Source organism: Struthio camelus, chromosome 14 (genome assembly GCF_040807025.1).
Source record: "Struthio camelus isolate bStrCam1 chromosome 14, bStrCam1.hap1, whole genome shotgun sequence".
Lineage (NCBI taxonomy): Eukaryota > Metazoa > Chordata > Aves > Struthioniformes > Struthionidae > Struthio > Struthio camelus.
The window spans coordinates 23291751-23314302 of NC_090955.1; the positions used below are offsets into that span (position 1 = coordinate 23291751).

Here is a 22552-nt window from a genome sequence, read left to right on the forward strand (position 1 = left end):
CAGAAAACTGAGTCTGTCTCTCCATGTGAAACTGTAAGCTGATAATGTCAATTTTATTCAGTTTTGTTTACATGAATCTTCCACAACATAACCAAACTGAGCATTGTAAACCATTTTACAATTACACACAAGCAAGCAAGCTCTCTTCTTAGAAGTATAAAGATTTTGAGGAGAGATATATATGGCATTCCTGCATTAACAAGTAAGGCAGTGACTGTGCAGTTTTCTTGAGGAGAGAGTATCCAAACTGTTTGGCAGAGCATCATTTGCAGTGTTTTCTTTCTCAAATGACTCTTCTCTAGGAAGTTATATCCAATGACCAGCAGGAAACAGGATCACTGGCTGATTCAAGCCTGTAATCTTTCTTGTATTGCCTGAAATGAAACCAAAACGAGACAAAACTGGCGATAAAACTCTCAAAGAGCAGGGCCAGACGCTACGCTCTTCAGACCTTACGTTTGCAGCTGGTACCAAAAGTCAGAGGGACTCCGCAGAGGCAGAGCTGGCACGTCTCCACTCCTAGAGCTGGGCGCAAGGGAAGTTTTCAATTTGTTTCTTGCGGTAAATCCAGCTAAGGAAATACACTCCCCTGCCCATGAAAATGAGGCAGCAAAACCTCACTTTGCGTAGCATTTTTCATGCAAACTGTAGCCTCAGGGTATGATTTCTTTTTTTTCCTCTGCTTTGAAATAAGAGCCTTGTAGCATTCCTCGACCATCAACAAATTCAGGCTGCTAGCAAAAAATCAAGGGCAAGTTGCTGTCATTTACACGGAAGACGGGTATTCTTACAAACGTTCCCTTCATTTCATTTCTGTCAATCATCTCTGCTATCCGCTGATAAAATAAATGTCATAAAACATATACTTCCCTCCCCCTTAGCCCGTATCCATTACCTGGTAACTCTGTGCTCAGTTCCAGATACACTTAGGAGTCTTTCATCATCTCTCTGATTTACACTGGGCTTATTTTCAAATTGTGCTTTTGAATACAATTGACCTGAGCAAAAGACACACAAATTATTTTAAAATTCCTTGACCCAAAACGTCAGAGTATTATTGTTCATTTAACCCAAACGGCAGCTAGGACACCAGCAAAGCAGCCAGCTGCCTCAAAAAAGTTTCCTGCCTCATGAAACTGGGTTCACATTGAGTTACCTGCACCAATTAAAAAAATGACACGTTTGGAAGCTCCCATAATGAGTTAGGAAAACGCCTGTGTTTGCAGAAGCATTGCTTCATATGGTCCATTATTTTATAACAAATGAATTTACTGCCTGCCTTATATCATGCCACAGCACTACTGAGGTTAAGCCTGTGCAGCTATCGCATTGACCAGTATTTTAGTCTTATTTTTAATGTTGAATAGAATAAATTAAATGCAATGTTTCTCTGGAAAGCCCTGAATTGCAGCATTCCTGCTGCCAGCCCATTGACTTTCATGGAACTTGCTAGAGCCCAGAGAAGTAAAACGTGAATAGGGGCTTATGATTTGGCTCAAAGAAAGTATAATTTAGGATCTACTTTGTGGATAACTTTTCAATGGAATTAAAAATTAGCTCTTAAATATTTGGGTCCATAAAAGCAGTCGTGCATTGAAAAGAGTGGGTTTTTTTACCCTTTGAATACCTACTAAATAAGGACATATTTCAAGCGCCAGGTAAGCAAGGAGAAGAAGAGACCTTAACGCCTGTCCCCGGGTCCTACAAAAAGCAGCGGGCTGCTGCGGCTCAGAGGCGGCGAGAAGGCTCTTCCCTCTCCTTGCGTTCAGCAGCGAGCCAGGGTGCTCTAACGTCACGAGCCTATGCTTGGCATTCGGGATTGGTGGGAATAGGGGACTAACCTTTACGTTACCAGGAGGCGCAACAGGATTTGGCACTTCACCATTTTTAAATTTTTGTCAAAAACAATCATTATTTTGGTCTTATTTGTACGCTTATTCAACAGACTTATCATCCTAAAATTTCACCAGGCAAACATGCCCTTGTTCGTCTGTCCGGTCCCTGCAAAGCCCCAAAAGGAGATGGGCAGCCAGAGCGGGAAGAGATCCCGGATCCACCACATTCTCCTCTCAGCAGCTTAGTTATAAGATCATCCTTCTTTGCTGTATAATAAATAATAAAAAATTGTATAATGCTACATACCAAGGACTCCACTGACATTGTCAGAAAAGTGGTTAGTGTCCAAGAAATACAGTCCGAGGAAATCATCTGGAAGCTTGACAAAGGATATTTTTACTGTGACAGTATCAGGCAGTGACACTGTTAGGCTTCTTTCCTTTTCAACTGAGATGCTCAGCCTAGGAAGCAAGTGATGCGGTTATTTCAAAGAAGAATATTAAGGCAGATTTCATATCACGAATTAATTTAAATACCTTAATTTTTTCCTTTCATCTCTTCACATTTGTATTTTTCATGCTCTTTCAGTGGTTATTTTTCAGCTGGAAAATGTTAAGTAGCCTATCTTTTCTCCAGATGCCACACAATAGGTCTTTACCACCTCAGGCTATGTGCAAATATACCAACTGAGAAGAAATTTTTTGCTGATGAGAACACCTTTTTCTCCATAATGACAAAAAAAATTCTTGGAGGGAAAAAAAGACAACATTTTTCCATCATTTTAACAAGAAAAAATGTAGACTATGTAAAATCAATCCATTCTAAGAACAAGTCAAATACTTTTTCCTTGGATGTTTCACAAGATACGTCAGAATGTGGCTTTCTTATAATCCATAACTGTTTATTTTGAGCCCAGGTGGGCTTGCAGAATTCAAATATCCACTGTCACTTTTTTCCCTTGCAGATCTGGTTGGACGAAAATACAACCAAATGCACGCGTGAAGCAGTTGCGAGGGCTCAAATCCTGGTTTGAAGTGGGAGGAACATGCTGCTTGGTGAAAGACAAATTACAAATGGGCATAGATCTAGCACGTTCTTGGCTTTGTTTAGATTGCAAGGGTAACTTGACGCTGTTTTAAGGATTTCCCGCTGTTCCCTGCAGCTGCCTAGAAAGAAGGGGGTTCGTCTGGTGTGCGTCTGGTCTGCCCCAGAGTAATAGCAGATCATCCTGGAGGTTGATTTATTTTGGGCGTACAAAAGAGCTAGTGGAACTAGGTGTACAAACCCTAAATTCAGCTCTTTTGTGCGGCAGCAAAGGTATTTGATACTACCCAAATTAGTCAAGACAAGTGAAGTATATATTTAAAACACTCCTTCTTGGGCACAGTGGGAAAACAGGCAGCTGCAAGGGGACATAGTCTTTGCAGCAGAACCTTTTTCTCGGACCATAAATGTCTTGCCTCCTAAGCTGAGGCAGAAAGAAATGCCTGCGGGATGGTTATACGAGACCAGAGAATGGAGCCCAAATCTTCTTTTCGGCATTTGAAAAGGGCAGATGCGAAGGTGTCCCGCTTCCACGCACATCGAGTTGCTCACCCAGTAGGGACATTTGGAAGCACTTACCTGAAGCAAATGGCACGTGTGAAAGCGGAGGCTGGGATGAAAAACGATCAGACTCACATTTTCAGATTAGGGAACTGACCCAAAGACATTTCTTACCCCTGGACTGTGGAGGTGGCAGACTCGGTCCATGGCAGCCGGGTGGTCTTGCGACTGTGGCGTACGACAACCGCGTCCGTGGAGACGTGGATTTGCACAGGGGGATTCACATAGGTAATTTCGAACTGCACAAAGTGATTTGTTTTGTCCCCAAGATTCCCAGTCACAGAGATTCCTTTAATAACATTGATACAAGTTTGTCACACGACCACGTTTATAAAGGAGGACTAGTCTTAATAAAACTGCTTCAGCTTTGTTGGACTTAAGGGTCTAAAATCCAGTTATGGGAGGTAGAGCAGCTCTGCAGCCTCTCTGGACTTTCAGATCTCCATGCCCCCAAGCCTGTGCAGCAGGGTTGCCAAAGTCACCCTTGTCTACCCCACCGTGTCCTCCTCCTCCTCCTCTCCCAAAGGTTTTTCTGGTCCCTAATCAGGGCAGCTGATGACCAGTGCGTGGGGCCAGGGCTCCTCCGAGTACAGGACCCCAGAAAAACTGCACGGCATGTCAAGACCGTGCATCTTTGCATTAGCATGTAGGGGCCTCAGGGTTAAAAGAGACACTGCTGTGCAGCTAAGGATCCCAGGCTGGGCATCCTGAGAAGCCCCCAAGGGCTGGGCAGGAGCGGGGCCTCCAATACCACGAATGTGACACCAGGAGGAGGAGGTGAGCCACAACTAGACCTGAAAGTACTGTCCTCAACCATCTCACAGTGAAGGCTACCAGTGCTGCCTGATTGAAAGGATCATCACATCCTCGCCAGTCTCTGCGAGGTCCCTTCAAGAAGGCAGTAGATAACAAGGCTGTTCACGAGAAGGGGACATCCCCTGGGCACTGATGGCTCTCATAGACTCAAGTGTCTCTCCTTTTCCTTGCTATCAGGGGTTGGTTCCCGTGGTGCACGAGGAGGCTGGAGTGGGCTAGGAGGAGGCAGGACCACAGAGATAACTCTCACTTTCCGGTTTCTTCCGGCTAGATCAAGGTCCTCAAACTCAGCTGGTGCCAGTTCCCGTCCCACGAGGGACCTGGCTTGCTTACCTTGCTCCGGATCGGACAGCAGGTGTACAGACGACTGCGCTTGCCCATCAGTATTTAAACAGATTATTTCACTTTGTCCAGGTAATTGCAAGAGAAGCTGGGGATATTCATCGGCTGAAAAGCCAAAACAACAGTGTTAGCGTGAGAAGAAAAATTTAGCCTATACCCTTAGGACAGGCGCAGTAAAATTATTCAGTCTAGTTGTACTTGAAATACTAGTCTTAGCTTTTATAGAACAGAACAGTTGAAACCAATGCAGTAATAATTACTGAAAATCACACCCAGACCCAGCATCTTGATAATAACAAATGTAGCGGATTTCTAAACTGAGAGGCTGTTAAAGACAACAATCCCTTAAAAAAGTGGAGGCTGAGGATACGCTGTACTACATTTCCGCTGTTAGTTATATCCTGGAGCTGGAAGGGCTTCCTCATGGGGCGGAGGGTACTTTACACTTCCAGGGAAGAACAAGCCAAGGTTTGCCAGAAGAGGTAATGGGGTTTTGTTTTTTTTTTTTTTTAATTAGAGCAATTGATCTAGTCAGAAAAAAACATTATTTTATAAAAAACTGTACGTTACAGTTATATTAATTATTACAATGCGATTCCTATATATATTACTTACCGAGAGGCTGGGATCTTGTTTGTCCTGCTAGCCTGAAAACTGAAACATTTAAAATGAACAAGAGTTTAATGAAGCGCTTGCTTTTTTTTCCCCTCTAACTTGGCGAACTGACCAGCAACCGCCCCACGGCAGCAACCTTTTCAGGTTTCTAACCTCTCCGCTGAATTTTATGGAGTTTTGCTTAAATAGCAAGACGCCCCAACAGGGAACATAAGAAGAGGCAGGGCGCTGAGGGCAGACGTGCGTGAGCTGGCAGCCGTTAGGGCCGGCTGGGCCACTCGGGCACGCTCGCCCTTTGCTGCGCAGCGCTTTAGAGATGTGTTTGCATGCTTTCAGCAGCTGGGATGTGCCGGGCAGTCCCTCCGCCTTGAACCCAACATCCAACCGCCCCCCCCAAGCTCCTCGCACCTCGCAATATTAAGTACCTGCCGGGAGCAGCTTCTTGTTGCTGCCGGACTGGGACAGGAAGCGCCAGCGACCTGCAACGAGAGGTTGGCCACGTCACGCCGAGGCGGGCGGCTCAGTTACTTCCAGCCGCCCACTCGGTCGGGGTCGCTCGCCGCCGCCGGCACTGTTTGCCGGGCGACGGTGGCTCCGCTTTCGGGTGTTACGTGGGCAGCCCGTGGCCCCTTCGAAGGGAGATTCGGGCTGCTCCCCGCTGCGAGTGAGGCTGAGCGACCACGTGGCTGTCCCCACACTGCGCCAGGGAGGTGACTGGGCCCGTTTGCTGGGGGTAGATGCTTTTGCAACGTCCTGTCAAACTGCGGCCATGCACACCAGCCCATCATCCTCCAGGAAGGGGATTTATCCCTCCTTTCGTGACAGCATGGACGTGGCTAAGATGCAGTTTCAGATGTCCCGGGCGATCTTTGAGCCCCACCAAAGACCAGCTATGGACCTCTGACTGCATCTCCCATCCTCGCTAGTGACTTTTGGCAATGCTGGAGAGAGCTATGGCCAGGGCAGTGGTGCCTGCTTCACTACTCACGTTACGGAACAAGTTATGGGCCTAGCTGTGGTTCAAGCCCTGGAAATCAACATGCTACGAGTCCACGTTTCCTTCAGCTTATTAATGTATGTTTTTCCAGCCCTTTTGTAGTCATTTTCAAAGGGTTTAAATTTTTCGTTTCTGGAAAGGTACGAAGACTACCTTCAAGATTATAAACTACGCATAATTAAAATACCTGTGGAATGAAACACTGATAATAAAAACTTGCTTGTATATACCAAGCAGGCATCCACAATCCAAATACGTTTGGTAACGTGATGCTGCTTTAAACCTACGCATGAAATAAATTTTAGTAAGGTTATTCTGGATAAAAAAAATGGGAACACATACTGGGAAGTGATCCAGTCCTCAGTCTATAAGCATCTGGAGAAAGAGAAAAGAGTATTAATAATTTCATTCGTAATTGTATTACATACCTGCTCCACATGGACACCCTGCCCGGGGCAGGTAGCAGGGAGGTCCCCAGGGACGAGGCAGAGCAACGGGTGCATTGCAGCAGGGTGCTCGGGTGGGCGCTGACCCCAGAGCAAACGGGTGCAGCGATGCAAAATCCACCTTCCCTCGACCAGCCTGGCCTAGCCCCAACGTCACGGCTAATCATACCATGTTATATACCATGATATATATATACCGTGTCTGAGATTATGAGCTTAATACTGCTGACAGTTTTAGAATAATATTCAAATAAATACCTCTATTAGTCCCAAAAGAGAGAGGAAAAAAATTACAGAAGTCATCCTCATAAATCTTTCCAAAAGTTCTCGAGCTTAATTGTTTGACAGATGCTTCATGCATGGTAAGAAGTAGTAGAAAACATGATCAGGACCATTCACTTGAAAAACTGCTTTTCCTCCCCAGTAAAGACAGTTTTGGCCTCTGACACTTCGAGAATAAAAGATTTTCTTCTTTGGACCGTGTTACTCGGCCAACCTCAACACAGAGCTTGCCAGTCATTGCTTACATTTTACTTGATGTCCATTTTTCCAAAACCCAGATACTCCCCGCTATAGGACAACCACCACGAGCTTTATGTGTTGCTGTTGTTGTTGTTGTTGTTATTATTATTCCTTTTGAATTCGAGATTATTAAGGAAATACGCAACTGGAAAGGAAGAAAGCATTACCTCCTACTGGGAAACTGCTGGGCTTCTCGTTATCTAATGCAAGGAAGAGGGATAGATTAGTGCCATACAGCCAACACTCGATCATTTTACTCGCGTGCAGATCTGAAAACTGGGAGAGGTGGGTGCTTGGGCCACGGGAGTTTTATGTAGGTTGGGTAGATATAGCACCTAGAAGACTCCTAGAGAAGACAGCACTGCTCTCCTGCATTCATTTGTTTGGCTTTAACGCCACAGACAAAAACGCAGAGCTTCCTTTGCAGGGGCAGGGAACGCTCAGTAACAACTCTTAAATTACTTTTAATTGATGTTTAAAGAAATTATTTTCCATCTCAATAGGAGTGTCCATTTCTCCTCCCACTTCACCTGTTAAAACCCCCCAAGCCTCTTATTGCAAAAGGAGGCTGATGCCTACCCTCCAGCCTCAGCCGTGGCACATCACGTCACTATAAACCGACGCCGGCCCCCACGTCGTGAGTGAACGACCACCCGCCCGAGGCCCCGTTTACCGGCTTCGGTGGGTTTGTTCGCCAGCTCCGTCTGCTGCTGGTCAGAGGGTTTGGTGACCAGCATGGAAGTGAGGGGTGTAACGAAGCCATACCGCAGGGACAGCTCCAGGGCTTGCGCCTCCAGGGTTTTCTGCTGCTGTTCTTGCGCTGAAATACTAAAGTCTACGTTAATGACAAAGGAATAAAACCTAGAGCCTACCAGCAGGAGGTCTTCAGGTTGCTTTTCAAAATGTTAGCTACATCTTAACAGACATTCTTCCTCATGGATGAGTAGGCCTGATGGCGTAACTCCGCTATTCGTGTGCTTGAAGCCATGGAAAGGCTTAATTGTTTGCAACACTGAGCCTAGATATGGTTCAAATACATAAAATCATAAAAACTATAAAAATGATAGATACATGAACTGGGAAACGACTGTCTGCTGGACATACTTATTATTATTACTCTCTCTACTAGCGATTGCCATTCACATCTCTACAGGGAATATTACTGGATGCGTAACAACAGCTCAACACAAGCGTCACAATTAAGATGCATTTCAAAGAAATGCTGTGAAGAAAATATTTTATATATTTCCTTCCTTCTTTCTTCAATAGTGCAACCCTTTCTTAAACTGAAAGGCATCTCATGTTGCTTATACAGTAGTGTTGTATTCTTCCAGTAGGTAAAATTTGTAAAGCTTCAAGCAAACTTACTTGATGCCGTAAGTTTTCCCATCATATCATTTGTGAATAAGGAATTTACAGAGTGCGTTAACAAATTCATAATGCAAAACATGAAATTAGCTTACGATTTTTCTAGAAGCTGTTGAATGGTTAAGTAAGCCCACAATCTCTCAATGAAATTTCCAAAGATGTAGCTTTGATTTTGAAATACTCGCTCCTTCTCTTTAACATTTGCTTCTTCTATAAGAGTCAAGTCACTAGTATGCTGAAAAGGGAGACGACTGACCATCAAAAGAACAGCTCTAGACTTCTTTTATAATCCCATTATTAGGCTTAATAGAAGGTCTTTCAGTACAAAAGTACCCTTTTGACCCTCAAAACTGGCCTGCGCTTAGGCACCACACATGTGGAACCCGCTCGGAGTGGGTGGTGCTACAAAACGCGTGCTCACCAAGGGTACCATCTGATTTTTATCAACTAAATTTATGGATTTTTTTAAAACACATCAGCATATAACATATCAGCCCACATCTTATGTAGCAGAAGGCTACTACTCACAGTATAGGGACCAAAACTATACTTTTGAAGTGTTCCTTATTTACCCCATCAATAAAGCGTGCGGGTTTATGCCACGTCATCAATGATTACATCTCAGCTATTTCTAGTCTGAGCTCGAGGTCAGACTTTTTAGTTCAGCTAAAAGAAGGAACAGCTAGCGGGGTGATACGTTTTCTTACATTTAATGATCACTGTATTTCATTGGATTCATTCAGTCATGTTCTCTTCTCAAATGTTATGTCATGTCACTTGATACTTTATGGCTGCCCATGACTGCATTCCAGCCAAGCAAACCAAAAATTCCATTTTTGACCAGAATATAGTCAAAGTAAATTAGTTTTCTAAAAAAGAAAAAAATGCTTGAATGACCAAAACATCATGGATTTGAAATGATAAAAATTGATGTTTGCTTGTTTGTGAAAACACGCAAAGATTTTTCTTTTCCAGCAGATTTGGGAGGGGAAAATTATTCGGATTCTCAAATATTTTTCCAGAGTGCGAAAATCACTGAATGCCCAAATGTAGAGAACACGTGTAGCATGCAAAGTTGTTTTAAAATCTCCTGTTACCCCATAAAAAACAGCACGGAGATATACCTCTTCTGCAATTTAGTAAGGTAAACACTTACTGACTGAGCTTTAATTTCTACTGGCAGAACTTCAAGCTCATTGCTGATTTTTCCAGACACTATGATTTCAGACCCTTCAAAAAACAGCTTGAAATTGTTCTTGGTTAATCCCTCGATGGCATTTTCTGGATACTGCATTTCAATTTTCGTTAATATTGGAGTAGCCACCTCCTGATAAAAACCCTAAGGAAAAGCACAGAGAAGGAGCACCAACAACTGCAAAATTAAGCAAAGCAAACTGCTGAACATCTAAAATCCCCCCAAAAGAAGGGAATTAAAGCTTTTTTTTTTTTTTTTTGGTTGGAAAGAGACAGGCAGGAGCCGCCTGTATAAAACTGCTGCAAATGCTGAAGAACGAGCATTTCTTTGCAGGCTTCAGTGCACCTTCTTCTCCAAGAAGCAGGCTGACAATGCCCTATAAGCTGCGTTTCTCATGGAAATCCAAGCACTTCTGCAGCCTCCCCCTTACGAACATCCCACCTAGTTAGGTGTCTCTCTTTAACTGCTTTTCACAACTTTTTTCTTTACCTTGACTATCACCAGGGGCTAATTGCCTCTTTACTGCACTTTTTCCCAGGGTTTGGGCTTGTGCTCCGTGCAGCCAGCCAAAAAGGGCTCAGGCAGAGCTAGCCGAAAAGCCTTAGGCCTGACCTGGAGCTGCAAGGCTGCGTCCGCATTTTCATATATACGACGTGCAATTCCCCCGTTGCTCAGGGCCATTTTCTCAAGGAACTTATAACTGACATCAAAACCGAAGCCGAGGCAGAAGAGGGCATACTTCCCACTGATGGCTTTCCGGATGTTTTCTTGAATTACTTCCACATTAGTCTCACCTGTGATTGGGAGGGGGGAAAAAAACACACCCAACAACAAAACAACCTCCTGAAATGTGTGCGTTCTGTGTGTGAAAAGACAGTGGCAGATTTAAGGGAAAAACGCTCTTAAAAGGGAAGAGGGAAAAGTCTCTTAAAAATAGCTCAAAACAAAACATTAAAAATATATGGAAAGGAGTTCCATTAACTGAACTGGAGAGGAAAGCGCTGCTCTGCATTTTGACTGCCAGCATCTAATTCTCCCCTTAACGACTCATTACTTCTGCTCATATCATCCCAGCTAAGTACAACGTGTTTTAGAAGACTGCAGGGGCCAAAGGAGGCTTTTAGGCTGAACGGGACAGGTGCCGCGGGGTCGCAATGCGGGGAACGGGAATGGCCGACGGAGCAGCGGGAAGGCGGAGGCCTTCCGTAAATGTCCTCTCCCGGGAGCAGAGCAGCATCCTGCAGCAGCGCAGCCCAGGCCAGCAGAGGACCTTCTGAAACACAGCCCGTGCCCGATGATAACCGCTGGGACGTAAGGGCACCAAACCAAGGAGGACAGAGAGGACGGAGGCTAGGACTTACCAGAAGTGGGCTGACCGTCTGTCAGCAAAATAATCATGGACACGCTCCGTGCTGGCAGCGTCTCGGCTCTATCCAGCACGCTCGCAGCGGTCAACAGGGCGCTGTTGATGTTTGTGCCTGTAACGAGAAAGCAGGCTTCACTCGCCTGAAAAACCATAAGCGTCCTGAGAAATCAGTGCGCTTCATTTACAGAGGCCCTGCAGGGTAGTTTAAAGCTTTCTGAAGGAGGTAATCTTCAGGGAGATGAATTTTTAGGGGCTTAGCCTACCACGTTTAATTACGGTGTGTTATATCGCAATGGCAACGCTGGCGTATTCCTAGGGAAGCATTTTCTGGTATGGAATGGGAAATGCAAACATTTGACCTTTAATAGAATCTCCCTAGATCCATTAAAGATGCTTAACTAAACGCACTGGCATCTGTTAGACCAGTTCTGTGGCACTACGTGATAATTTTTTTTTCCCCCTAAACATTGTTTTGTACACTGCTGGGTGTGTATTTAGCGTTACCGACATCTAGACAGTGCCTGGTACCTCCGCTAGCGATGAGAGTTTGAACAAACGCTGCAGCGCTCGCCACGTTCTCCGCCGTGGCTTCCAGCAAGGAGCTCTTCCACTCCGCAACTTTGCGGTGAAAGGTGATAAAGCCGAAGTGGTCTCCTGCTCGGAGGTCTTGCAAAATCTTCAGGAGAGCATCCCTCGTCTGTTGGCAAGAGAAAGAAAAATATCGCATCAAGATAGAGAGAAGTGCTTTCTGTCTCAAGCTTTGCGACCCATGCGTAGAAGCGCAGCGCTTGCCCGATGCGGCTCAATAGCTTAAACCTGTGCATACGTATTTCCATGTATTTCTATACGCCTGGAAATTTTGCTCTCTACAAAAATAGCCTGTGTTTCAAAAGGGACATTCACGGTCGCTTCCCTGAAAGGCTACAAAGCAAAGCACCTTCAGAAATCGGAGCACACGCTTAGGGGGTGCACGCGACAGATGCGAGCAGAATTCAGAGTTTCGAGGCAAGTTACCTGTTCAATCTTTCTGCCTGCCATAGAGCCACTTTGATCTATAACAAAGACGACATTTTTGGGAAACACTGGCATTTCACGGGGTGCGAAATAGTGCACAAAATACCCATTGACGATCTGCAATACAAAATTATATAAATAAATATAAAACTGCACATAAATATTGCCTCATGTTTCTGGCATACCAAGAAGGGGGGTCCAAGATCAGCATTTGGTTTATCTAGGTAGACCCAAATCAAAGAACTCGTAAAAGGTATTACTTAGCCAGAAGAGATACTGCCCTTAGAAAGCAAACTGCAAGCGAATGGCGATACGGTCCTCACACACCCGCCCTAGACAGGACCATTTTGGGGTGGCTGCAAGACCATCTTTGCCTTGGTCAATATTTCAGTCCAACTTCTTAATCCCACTTCTTCAAAGACCAGCGCTTCAAGAAAAGACCCACAGATATCCTGGAGTCGGGGGAAAGCAATTTGGTAAAGGAAGACGCGTGAAAGTGAAAGGTGGTGCAGGGCGAAGCGTGATGCGTTGCTTGATTTCCTGCAGTTTCAGCACTAGTGATGGCTGCTACTGGGGAGGGAGTGGGAGGGATATTTCCTAATATTCCCGTACCACCACATTTTGATTCTGCCTCAAAATCGCGTGAGCAGTTTAAAATGCTAGATGGAGTCACTGCACAATTTTTTTTCAGTGTAAAACCTCTTTAGTCTTTCGAAGGAGATGACAGACAGACCCTCTAACGGCTGCAGCAGAGGTTCTCCTGACTGTGCAAAGAGCCTTTGGCCAGAAGGTTGTGTGGCAGATGCTGCAAACGGAGCAGAGCAGACGCTGCGCTTGGTCTCCTGACCCCATGTTTGCGCAAATCTGTGGCACCAGTCGGGTGCAATGGAGGGAAAAACAGGAGTCTCTGGATTGACAGAGACCGCAGAAGCCATGTGCCTAAAGCAGCTGATATAAAACCAGAATATTTAGATTATTTTCTACCTTAAAGGTTTGCTTTTTGGTGTTATATAGAATATACACCTCAATACCATATCTATATTATATCTGTATTGTCACTGTATATATGTTACCTCTATATCATCACCTATGAGCACAGCTCTGCTCATGGGCTGTGACTGCCATCTTTTAGCACACCTTCATTAGTGAGCCGGTATGGGAAGCGAACGCACTTTATTCCCTAGAAGACCCCATTGCTCCATAAGGATTTTTAAGTTCCTAGTCTCGTCAGCTATGTCTGGGTTGTCACAAAGAGTGAAAAAAAAAAATAGCGACTTTAATGGCTGTATAAATCACATTCCTCTGAAGTTCACTTACAAGAAGCAACGACTACACCTTAGATCAGCCAAAGTTTGGGTAGAAAAAAATATATATACAGAGATTTGGCACTGAAACCACATTTGAAAGATTGGTTTTCCAGGAATGATCCGTTCCTGGAACGGGTTTAGGGTGCCTGCGATTTATTGAGCATCACCATCGGTTCCTGCTGACTCCGGGTTAACGGAAAGAGCTTTTTCTGTTGCTGCGGGTCTTCCCAAGCCTGTGACGCTGATTGCGCTTCATATTCGGACATATCCGTGAGCTGAAAGAAGTTTATTTCTACTTCTTTTTTACCTGTATATCACCTGCAGTCGCACCTCTCCTAACGTCATAACGTACAAGAAAATCCCCGTTGAGGAGGGTCTCATCAAGTTCGGGATTTATCTTTTGCTGCTCTACCGTTGGCTTAAACAGAATACGAGCCTGAAAGGCAACCAAAAGCGACGATTTAAGGCAACGTAAACTGAAAGGTGCCGCAAAGCGCCGCTCGCCTCCGGCGGCCGCTGTTTCACCTTGGTCTCGTTCTGCACTTTTGTAAGCGCCTGCGTTAAGTCGTTTGTCAGGAAAGTGCTGTCGGTCTCCAGGAAGCTTATGCCTTGGGGCTCGAAGAGGCGCACGTCGATCTGACGGAGGAGAAGGCTCGCGTCAGCGCGGCGGAGGAAGCCCGAAAGAGGCAGCGGCGCTCCTTGCCCGGCCCTCTCCCCGGGCGCCTCACCTGGAAGTGTTTAACAAGCTGCTTAGGCCTGACCTTGATCAGCAGCTCGTACTTCCCCAGCTGCCGCTTCAGCAGCTCCTCGTAGGTCAGCTCAAAAGTGACTTTGCTGGCCGCCGCGACGCTTACCGAGACGTGAAACTGCTCCAGTTTTCTCCCCGTGATTCTGCAAAGGAGACCAGAGATTCACCTCCTGCGGGGCAGGTTTGCACGCAGGGGCAACGTTCATAAAGCGCGCTAAATAACGGCCAAATACGAAGTAAAGAAGAGAGAAGCAGGTCATCTTATTGGTCATGAAGCAGCTGTTTTACGTTGCGGGAGATATTGCATACTGCAATAGTGTTAGTGTGCTGAGGCGGCTGCAAACCGAGGTTTGCAGAAGAAATCAGTGTGGGACCGAATACGCAGGAAGCGCAGATTAAACATCCCTCAGAAGCGTGATGTTTGCTCAAGTGACACGGCCGTCTACCTCAGCGGGGAACCAGACTCAAAGACCCAGCGCTATGCCAAGCTGGCAGGGCGCTCCTGCGCGAGAGCAGGTCCCAGGGTAATGCAGAACAGTGACACCTCCCGCGACCCTAGCCCACTGCAGGATCAGATGTAAGTGGCGTAGATAGACAGATAGCTATAGACTGATATAAGTTGCTGCATCTATTATTTAGCCTTCTGTGAGATGTATTTTTAAAGGAGGAGCGGAGCAGAGAACCCCACCCAAGAGCAGGACAGGACTTTTCCTGCCATTCATTTGAAGATCAGTTTACTGTTAATTCTTAATTGGAACCATCAGATGTTACTCAGGGTCCAGCAGGTTGTTTCAGCTAAAAAATTGGCGCTGGAGTAAGGCATTTCTCCTGCCTGTTTGCAGGGAAGCAAAAAAAAAAAAAAAAAAAGCCAAGACCCAGGAGGTGAAGCTAGGACAGGAAACATTTCTCCTCCTTCCAGCCTGCAAGATGACCCATGACTCCCTCAGCAGCCCCTAAATTGTTCTCGCTGGGCTTCTTCCCAGGCCCACGCTCCTAGCTCTGTTGCTGCGGTTGCCCGTGCTTCCCACGACCCCTTCAAGGCCATCGCCCCGCTGTCTCTCCTGCGCTCCCGGCCGCACGCGTAGACATGCTGTCCCAGGCCACGCAAGGTCCTGGCTGGTCCCAGGGCGTCCTCCCCCCCAACCGGCGACCAGCCCCACGCGCAGGGTTTTGCTCCGGACAAATCTCCCTGGCCCTATCATTCCTCCCAAGAGGAACCCAAGGCTGCTTTTTACATTTCTCCTGCAAGGTGGCTGGCTTCAGGGTCTAACTCAGCCCTCAGGCAAGTGGGAAGGTTTTAGGGGCGTTCAAACAACCTTGCTCAGAACGGCAGCTTACTTCACGAGGCCAGCGCTTTGCCCGTGCGAGACCGCAGTGTCATACTGCTTTTGAGCAGATGCTTTCTCCTTTATAATTCCTGGGTATACTTCGCCATCAATGGACCTGTTTGTTTTTCATAAAATTTAATTAATATTAGAGGGAACCTGCTGTGGAAGAAACAAGAGGAAGCCAGTACTTCATGGCCCTCAGGGCACAAACAGAGGAAACCTCTTAGCTCCCACGTCTCTCCCCATCACTGAGGCTTGCTTGGAGCCACCACCACGACATGGCCCTCCCCCCTTGCATGGCCTCTGGAGAGGCTGGAGCAGGAGAAACACCGCTCTGGGCGGCTCTCCTTGACCCTGGCCACTCTGTCTCTACTTTTTGTCCCACAGAGTGTTTCATGAGGGCCCCCCCAGAGCTCAGCTCTGTGCTTTGCTCAGCAGCTCCTCAGAAGATGGATGAACGTCTCCCCCACCCCCAGGGCCGCCTCGTCAGCACCACAGGAAAGGGCTGGTCCTACATGGAGAAGTTGGAGATGAAGGCCGTCTTGGGTAGCTCCACTTCAAAGGTCGCCTCGCTGGATTCATTAGCCCGGTTGACAATTTTGCTGGTGATGACAGTGTGAGCAAATCGGGATGTGACTTTGCAGTCCACGTGGAGGCTGAGGATTTCAATAGCATGCTGGAAGAAAGAAACACGTGGAAACAGAAACAGCGCTGAAGATCAACTCTCACCACTGGGCAGTCCTTACCTGGGTTGGAGGTGATGTTATTGAAAAAGTCCAATAAAATATCAACTAGCTGTTAGAGGGTCCAGCGGGGATCACAGGGGAAGATGTTCATGAGCGCGTGCTCTGTACAGAGCAGGCGCCAGCTCTGCTCTCCGCTGGTGAGCGTCTGTGGTGGGACTGGCCTCCTGCTTGCACCTTACGCACATCCCTGCAGCTATGACCACATCCCCGCACAAAATAGCGGTTAAATCTGCGTCTTCTGTCCTTCCATAGGCTTTTATTGAGCCTTGTTCTACGACCTTCTCACCTTGCGTTACTCCGATAGCAGATACCGTGTCACCCCGATACGTCTCCCAAGACAAACTTTGAAAAAATCAAATGCCTCTTTAAGCACTTGGCCCGTGGAAAGCAACCTGATCGGTTTTACTTTATTTGCTCTTCCAGCTGTTGACTTTGCTGCCTGTTTTTCAGCTCAGCAGCCTGTGGCCCCATGCGATGTTTAGCGGGTTTGAAACCCTGCGCGGGCCTCCATCCCTCTCTGTTTGCACAGGCCGGGGATGCCCTTTGAGCGCTTGCGTTTCTGCTGGTTTGGTGCTTTGGGTGCTCTCAACGCTCGGAGAAGAGGGGCGCAGGCCAGGAGGCCCTTCACCAGGCCTCCCCCCTCAGAAAACCCTGTGGAGAAGCTGGACCCCCAAACCTCCCAAGGCACCTTCCCATGCTTCTCTAAACATCTTCTTTTGGCATTTGTGATTTCCATTTTAAAGGCAGTGCGTTGCCTTCGGCAGAGAGCCTAGCCTAAGCAGGGCACGGTGTTTCAGCAGTAACAGCAGAAAGGGTTCGTCTGGACATCAGCAACCTCCCAACAGACCAATAGTTTATTAAAATATAAAAGCTCAGTATCAAAACAGATCATCAATTGTTTTTTTTTTAAAACCTTTTCAGACTTACAAATCTCTCGAATGGCTAACTGAGCTTTATTTTAATAATTTGTCTCCTGTACTTTGCTGACCAATTAATGTCTCCCTTAACCTACCCACACATACATATTTTATATATATATGTATATAAATAACCAGCGATGATGTAACTCCCCGTGGCCTGGAAGAGCCTACGCAGCTGTACCCTTTGCCACCCCACATCTACGGCCCTGCCGGTGCCACATCCGGAGGTCTCGCTACCACCGAGGCGCCATTGGCCCTGGCTCGTGGTGGCTCCAGCTCGGCTCTCCGGCGCGCCGTGGCCGTGGCCGCCCGCCGAGCATCCCTGCTGCAGGGGAGGAGCTCGCCCCCGCCAAACCCAACCCGCCCCACCGTGGCCTGCCAGAAGGATGCTGCCGGAGCGGCAGGGTGGCGCAGAAGGACTCAGCTTGGCGAGGGGACTCGCTGCGCCCTTGACGAAGCAACAAGGACCACGTCGCGCCCTCTCCCCAAAGCCCGACCTGCGGCACGCCGCAACCACGACTTCCTCGCGCAGCCCTCGGCCGTGCCTGCAGGGTGCCACGTGGCCCCTCGCTGCTTCCCCCCAAACCCAGGCTGCCGTCTGAAGGTATTTCGCCCTTTTCTGAACGGGCGTCTTGGAAATAAAAGCCTTCAAACATAAGGCTTGCTCTGTTTCTCTAATACTAATCTTTCCAAAATCGTGCATCCTGAGACGTTACCAAACGCACGCTTTACTCTTCCAGATGGTCCAAATAACTGTCGCACTGCTCTTTGGCACTGCATAAAAATTAGTAAATGCAGACTAGTAAACGCCTGTCAAAAATAACCTGGCGTTTCAATGACTCGCACCCAATCCGGCCGCAACGCCGCTGCGTCCAGCTCCAAAGCGCTCAAGGGAGACCTACGGCCACTCGAGTCGATCTTTTACACCGCGCCGAAGCGGCGCGATCAGACAAATTCCTGCCTGCCGCGTTCACGCTGGGGCAGCGCCCGCTCTGCCCTCCGAGCCCTGAACGGGAGGGACCCGGGGCGCCCAAATCGCGGCACAGCGCGACCCAGGTGCCGCCGGCGTTACCCGCGTTACCTGCCCGGCTAGCGAGAACAGCTCTGCCGCCACATCACCGCTTACAGCCTGGCGAAGGACGAGCAGATGAGCAGGAAAGAGGTCGGTAAAAAAGGAGAGCAAATACCTTTGGATCAATAGCGGTTGCTAACCCTACGAGCGAGGAGACCACCATCAACGCGAGCAACGTTCTCTCCATTTCGGAAAGACCCGATCTTGAAATGAAAGCTCAGTTTAGCTTAATCAGTTAATGAGTAACTTGTACTTGGGGATATAGTATGCAGACTTTGAGGAAACCCAGAAGCTTAATATTGACATATTAAACACGGTTAAAAATTGGACCCTGGTAAGTTTATTTTTTTCCATCGGATCGCTGCTCTTAAATGTTCGAATTTTAATGCCTCCCAAAGTCTGAACTTAACAAATCCTTATGTTTTCAGTTTCAATTTAGATTCCACTAAAACGCGACATGAAAAACCACGCAGGTGCGTGAACAGGTCCGTGTGCAGGCTGAACTTTTAGAGGCTTGAATCTCCAGCGCGTCAAACGGCGACGATTTGAAAGGGCACGTCCTTAGCCTGTCTCAAGCACTTCAGAAATCTGGAGCCGGCAAAGACGTGGAAAAGCCACATGAGGTTTAAGAGCTGGTGACTTCTTTGAGCTTTGTGTCCCTTGACCCAACCAGCCCCGGAGCAGTTATCTGGAAACATCCCTTTTTGCTCCCTCTTGCTAGCCATAACCTTCATTTGTCACCTAGTAATGGCAGTTGTTCCTGATTTTTTAGCTAAACGGTGGTGGGGGAGAGCAAGCAGACCTTTCCCGGGCTCCCAAAGGACAGAGAGAGAGAGAGAGAGAGAGAGAGAGAGACGCTACGTCAGCGCCATGCATACCCATGCACATAATCATCCAGAGACATCACAAACCGTCCAAAAAATAGTACAGCAGAAGCCAGGCGGGTGATAACACCTGGCCTGCTCTGACCCGAACGCAGCCGTGGCGTCTCGGCGGCGTTATTCGCGCAAAAGGTCAGCGCGGGGAAGGCGCCGTGCGTGCATTTACCTGCAAATTCACTGGAACGACTGTTTTCAGAGCCTCCGTTATCAAGCAGTCTCCACCCAGGAGGGACGTTGAACGGTTCTCAGGAGCTTGGGGCTGGCCGAGGGCTGGCTTGTAGCCCTGGAAAAAGAGATTTTGTTAGAAGTGCCTGGTTTTATAGGAAAATATTTATGGATAATGTTACACTCCGGTAATTCCCAAAACGCACGCTCGCCCGTTCGTTGCTTAGGGACTTTTCTGAGCTAAAGACAGCAAGCGTCAGTACCGAAAGGACGTTTCCCCCGCTGAGCATCACACGCTTGTGCGTTGTAGCGTCCCGCTCCGTTACCAAGTCTTTTAAGCACGTTGTGGAGAAACAACGATTTTTTCTAGGCATCGTGGTAGACGGACGGGGAACTCGCCAGTGGGAAACCCGAGCCGTTTGCCCACCCAAGGGTCCTCTCCAGGGAAAACATCAACCGCCCAGGAAAAGCACAGGGCCGCTTACCTGGAACCGCTCGGGCTTCGCTTTAAGCGCTGCCTGGCGTTTTCCAAAGCGTCGCTTCACCGGTTGCCCCGCGGCGGGCTCAGACCCGGCCTCGCCGGCTGCCGCGCCGCTGGCACCGAGACCGCGCCGCTCGCCCGGTTTCCTTCCCGGCGCCCCAGACTCGTTGTTTGAAACCGTTCACGTGCGTTGCGGCCGCAGCGCCGCCTCGTCTGGCTTCTTCCTTCCCGGGCAGGAGCGGGTGTCGCTGAGCTCGGCCCCGGCAGCCCGCGGGCAGGCAACAGGCTTGGGCGCACCGCGCTCCTGCACCCCGCGTTCCCGGCCGCCCTTTACAGGTAGCTTTGGGGCGTTGTGCTAGCCGGGGTCACCGTGCCCGGAGGGCCGGGGCGAAGCCGATGGCCCGCGTCCGCCCGGCCTGGTCTGCTCCGCCGCCGTCCACCACCGCCCTGTCTCCGGTGTCGCAGCAGATACTTTTCAACGCAAAAGGATTTTAAAACTCCCCGGCTGGGGCGGTGCGGACGCTTCCCTCGTCGCTACTTCTCTTTATGAAAACGTGCAAAGAGGGAAGCCGGGGGGGGGGGGGGACGCCTTTCCCCTGGCGGGACTTGTTAGGTCACAAGGACGAAGAAAAAGAGGACAAGTATTTCTCTGGACAGCTGCTACTTTTGCTTCCCTCCCCTGCGAACACCTCTTCTCCCGCGGCAGGGCTCGCCACCGTATCCAGCCCTGCGCGCCCAGCTAGGGATAAGCGCGGCGTGCGAATATTGCAATTCGTAAGGCTGAGAACAAATCAGACGGAGAGGGAGTTTGTCCCAGGGATACACATTCACCTCCAATGCACCTTTTTAGCTGAGGTCTACTTTAAACGAAAGAAAGAATAACGCTTCCTGGCATTGAGCACTTACTGGAAAGCATCGTAAATAATTGAACCTGAAGACATCCTCTAAATAGGATAGCAAAATCCCACGTTGCTGATTAAAACCTCGCCTGGCTTCCCCGCCGCGCCTGAGACGGATGTCCGAGGGAAGCCGGCGTTTCGCCGCTTTGCTGAACGGGCTCCGGCAGGAGCAGAGCCGGCTCCGAGCCGCAGCAGCCTCCTGCCTTGCGCCCGGCTTAGCTGCTTCACAGCAGACCTGCACCATCTCGCGCACAGAGGCGCGAGAACGTCCTCTGCCCTCCGCTCCGGGCCCCCCGACACCCATTCCCACTCGTCCCGCTCCCTCTTTTTCCCTGTTAACGAACATCCCCCTGCCGGTTTCTTATCGCGGAGCAATTAAAGAGGGCTCCCTCTGCCATCCTCGCCAGCGTTACTGGTGTGAGAACCTCTCTCCGCGACGCCAGCCCTCGGAGGAGTCCTCGGCCCATGACGCGGCTGGGCAGGACGACGGGCGAGGACACCCGCCCCGGCGGAGAACCAGCGAGGGGCAGAGGGGGAAGGCCAAACCAGTTCGTCCACGTGAAAGTGGAAATGGGTAAAACAGGGGTGAAATCCTTTGGGGGGCGGGGGGGGTGTTCAACTGTGAGCTGGAGTCACAGGGTGTAGGGCTACAAAATCCCCTTCGGCGCTGGCTCTCCCCCTGCGAGGGCTGGATAGGAGGCAGAGGAGCTCAGAAAGGGAGAAAAGAGCAATGTTTTCACTCATCCCAATCAGGATTGCGGCTGCTGAGCGCCGAGCGCCTGTGCGTGGGAAGCTGCTAAAGCCCCAGCTCAGTCGTCTCTCACCAGCAAGGGTCACACATCAGTGACACTCGCACTGATTTTGTCCCCGATACTCATAAACGCAGAAGAACGGCAGCACGCCAGCGATGGCTTTGAGAACATTTGTCTCTTGAGGAGCGCACCCGTCGAACGCAAGGACTTGGCTGTCGGGTTAGGCACGTGCAGCTCCACGGCGTGTGCCGTGCGCGCCAAGAAATCCTTGGGCGCTGCTCCCTCGAACTTTAATACAACCTTCACCTCTTAACTAGCTCTGGCCTGCGCGAAACCAAAACCGCTGTTTAAATAAAAGCGGCACCTACCTTAACGTTCCCGAATGTCCTACCAGGAATGCATGGTTTGCAAGAACAGCAGTAGATGCCACTAAGGCAGAGGGTTATCCGTGTTTGAAAGAAGAGATCTAGCTCAGGGGAAAAAAACCCTCCAATTTATAACCTTAGGGAAAAATAGATTTGATGTTTAACTTTCATCCAATTAATCTACCCATGTAAACAAACATCGTCGCCAAAAAAAAAAAAAAAAAAGCCAGCTCAAAATGAGTTTGCTGGGGCGGGGGGGATTCCCTCCCAGGGGGCAAGTCCCCTTCGTCAGACCACGCGCGCAGCAGCCGGCAGGAGCCCCGGTGCCAACCTGAGAGCTGCCGGCGTTAATCAGTGAAAAGGAACCGGGCCCAAAAGGGCCTTGGAGAACCGTCTCTGTTTTCCCAATGAACGACGTCCCGCGTGACTGGGCTCACGCAGTCACGTTCAGCAGCGGGATTTCGGTGGTGACCAGAAAAAACAGGAAGCAGGAGGAGAAAAACCATCATCGTGCAGCTAGGTGCTGCCAGCAGTGGCGGCTCTTTGCTTGCTGCTCCGTTCACATTCAGGAAATATATTCATGTATTCAGGAAATGCCAAAGGAGGAGCGGGCGAGGAAGGTACTTACAGCTGTGGGATGGTGCATGGGCTCCCTCTACTTGCCCAGGTGGCCCAGGGCGCACAGGCTGGAGCTCGCCGAGACCCGCACAGCTGCCTTCACCTGATGGCACAAAAGTTTAGGTCTTGCAACAGCCAAAATTTGCTG

At 48.7% G+C, this 22552-nt stretch overlaps 1 protein-coding gene and 1 long non-coding RNA gene across 3 annotated transcripts; both read right to left on the reverse strand.

Moving 5' to 3' along the window:
* Window positions 1-26: 26 nt before the first annotated feature.
* On the reverse strand, window positions 27-18489 carry LOC104147036 (inter-alpha-trypsin inhibitor heavy chain 4). Its single transcript, XM_068907146.1, has 22 exons — window positions 18359-18489; window positions 16021-16181; window positions 15516-15620; window positions 14158-14320; window positions 13955-14065; window positions 13737-13865; window positions 12123-12239; window positions 11637-11805; window positions 11104-11220; window positions 10355-10536; window positions 9704-9886; window positions 8643-8782; window positions 7853-8007; window positions 7347-7379; window positions 6554-6586; window positions 5640-5693; window positions 5215-5253; window positions 4591-4704; window positions 3556-3730; window positions 2143-2297; window positions 896-998; window positions 27-374 (listed from the first exon to the last, which is right to left on the reverse strand). The coding sequence occupies exons 1-22, from the start codon at window positions 18428-18430 to the stop codon at window positions 299-301; spliced, it is 2586 nt and encodes an 861-aa protein (XP_068763247.1). The 5' UTR covers window positions 18431-18489; the 3' UTR covers window positions 27-298.
* Window positions 18490-18562: 73 nt separating this feature from the next.
* LOC138060953 (uncharacterized) lies at window positions 18563-22532 on the reverse strand. Of its 2 annotated transcripts, none has more exons than XR_011134468.1 (4): window positions 21790-22532; window positions 19775-20550; window positions 19291-19407; window positions 18563-19045 (listed from the first exon to the last, which is right to left on the reverse strand). It is a non-coding gene; the product is annotated as an uncharacterized lncRNA (long non-coding RNA). The 2 variants fall into 2 exon arrangements; XR_011134467.1 differs by having other exon boundaries at window positions 18563-19055.
* Window positions 22533-22552: the final 20 nt, after the last annotated feature.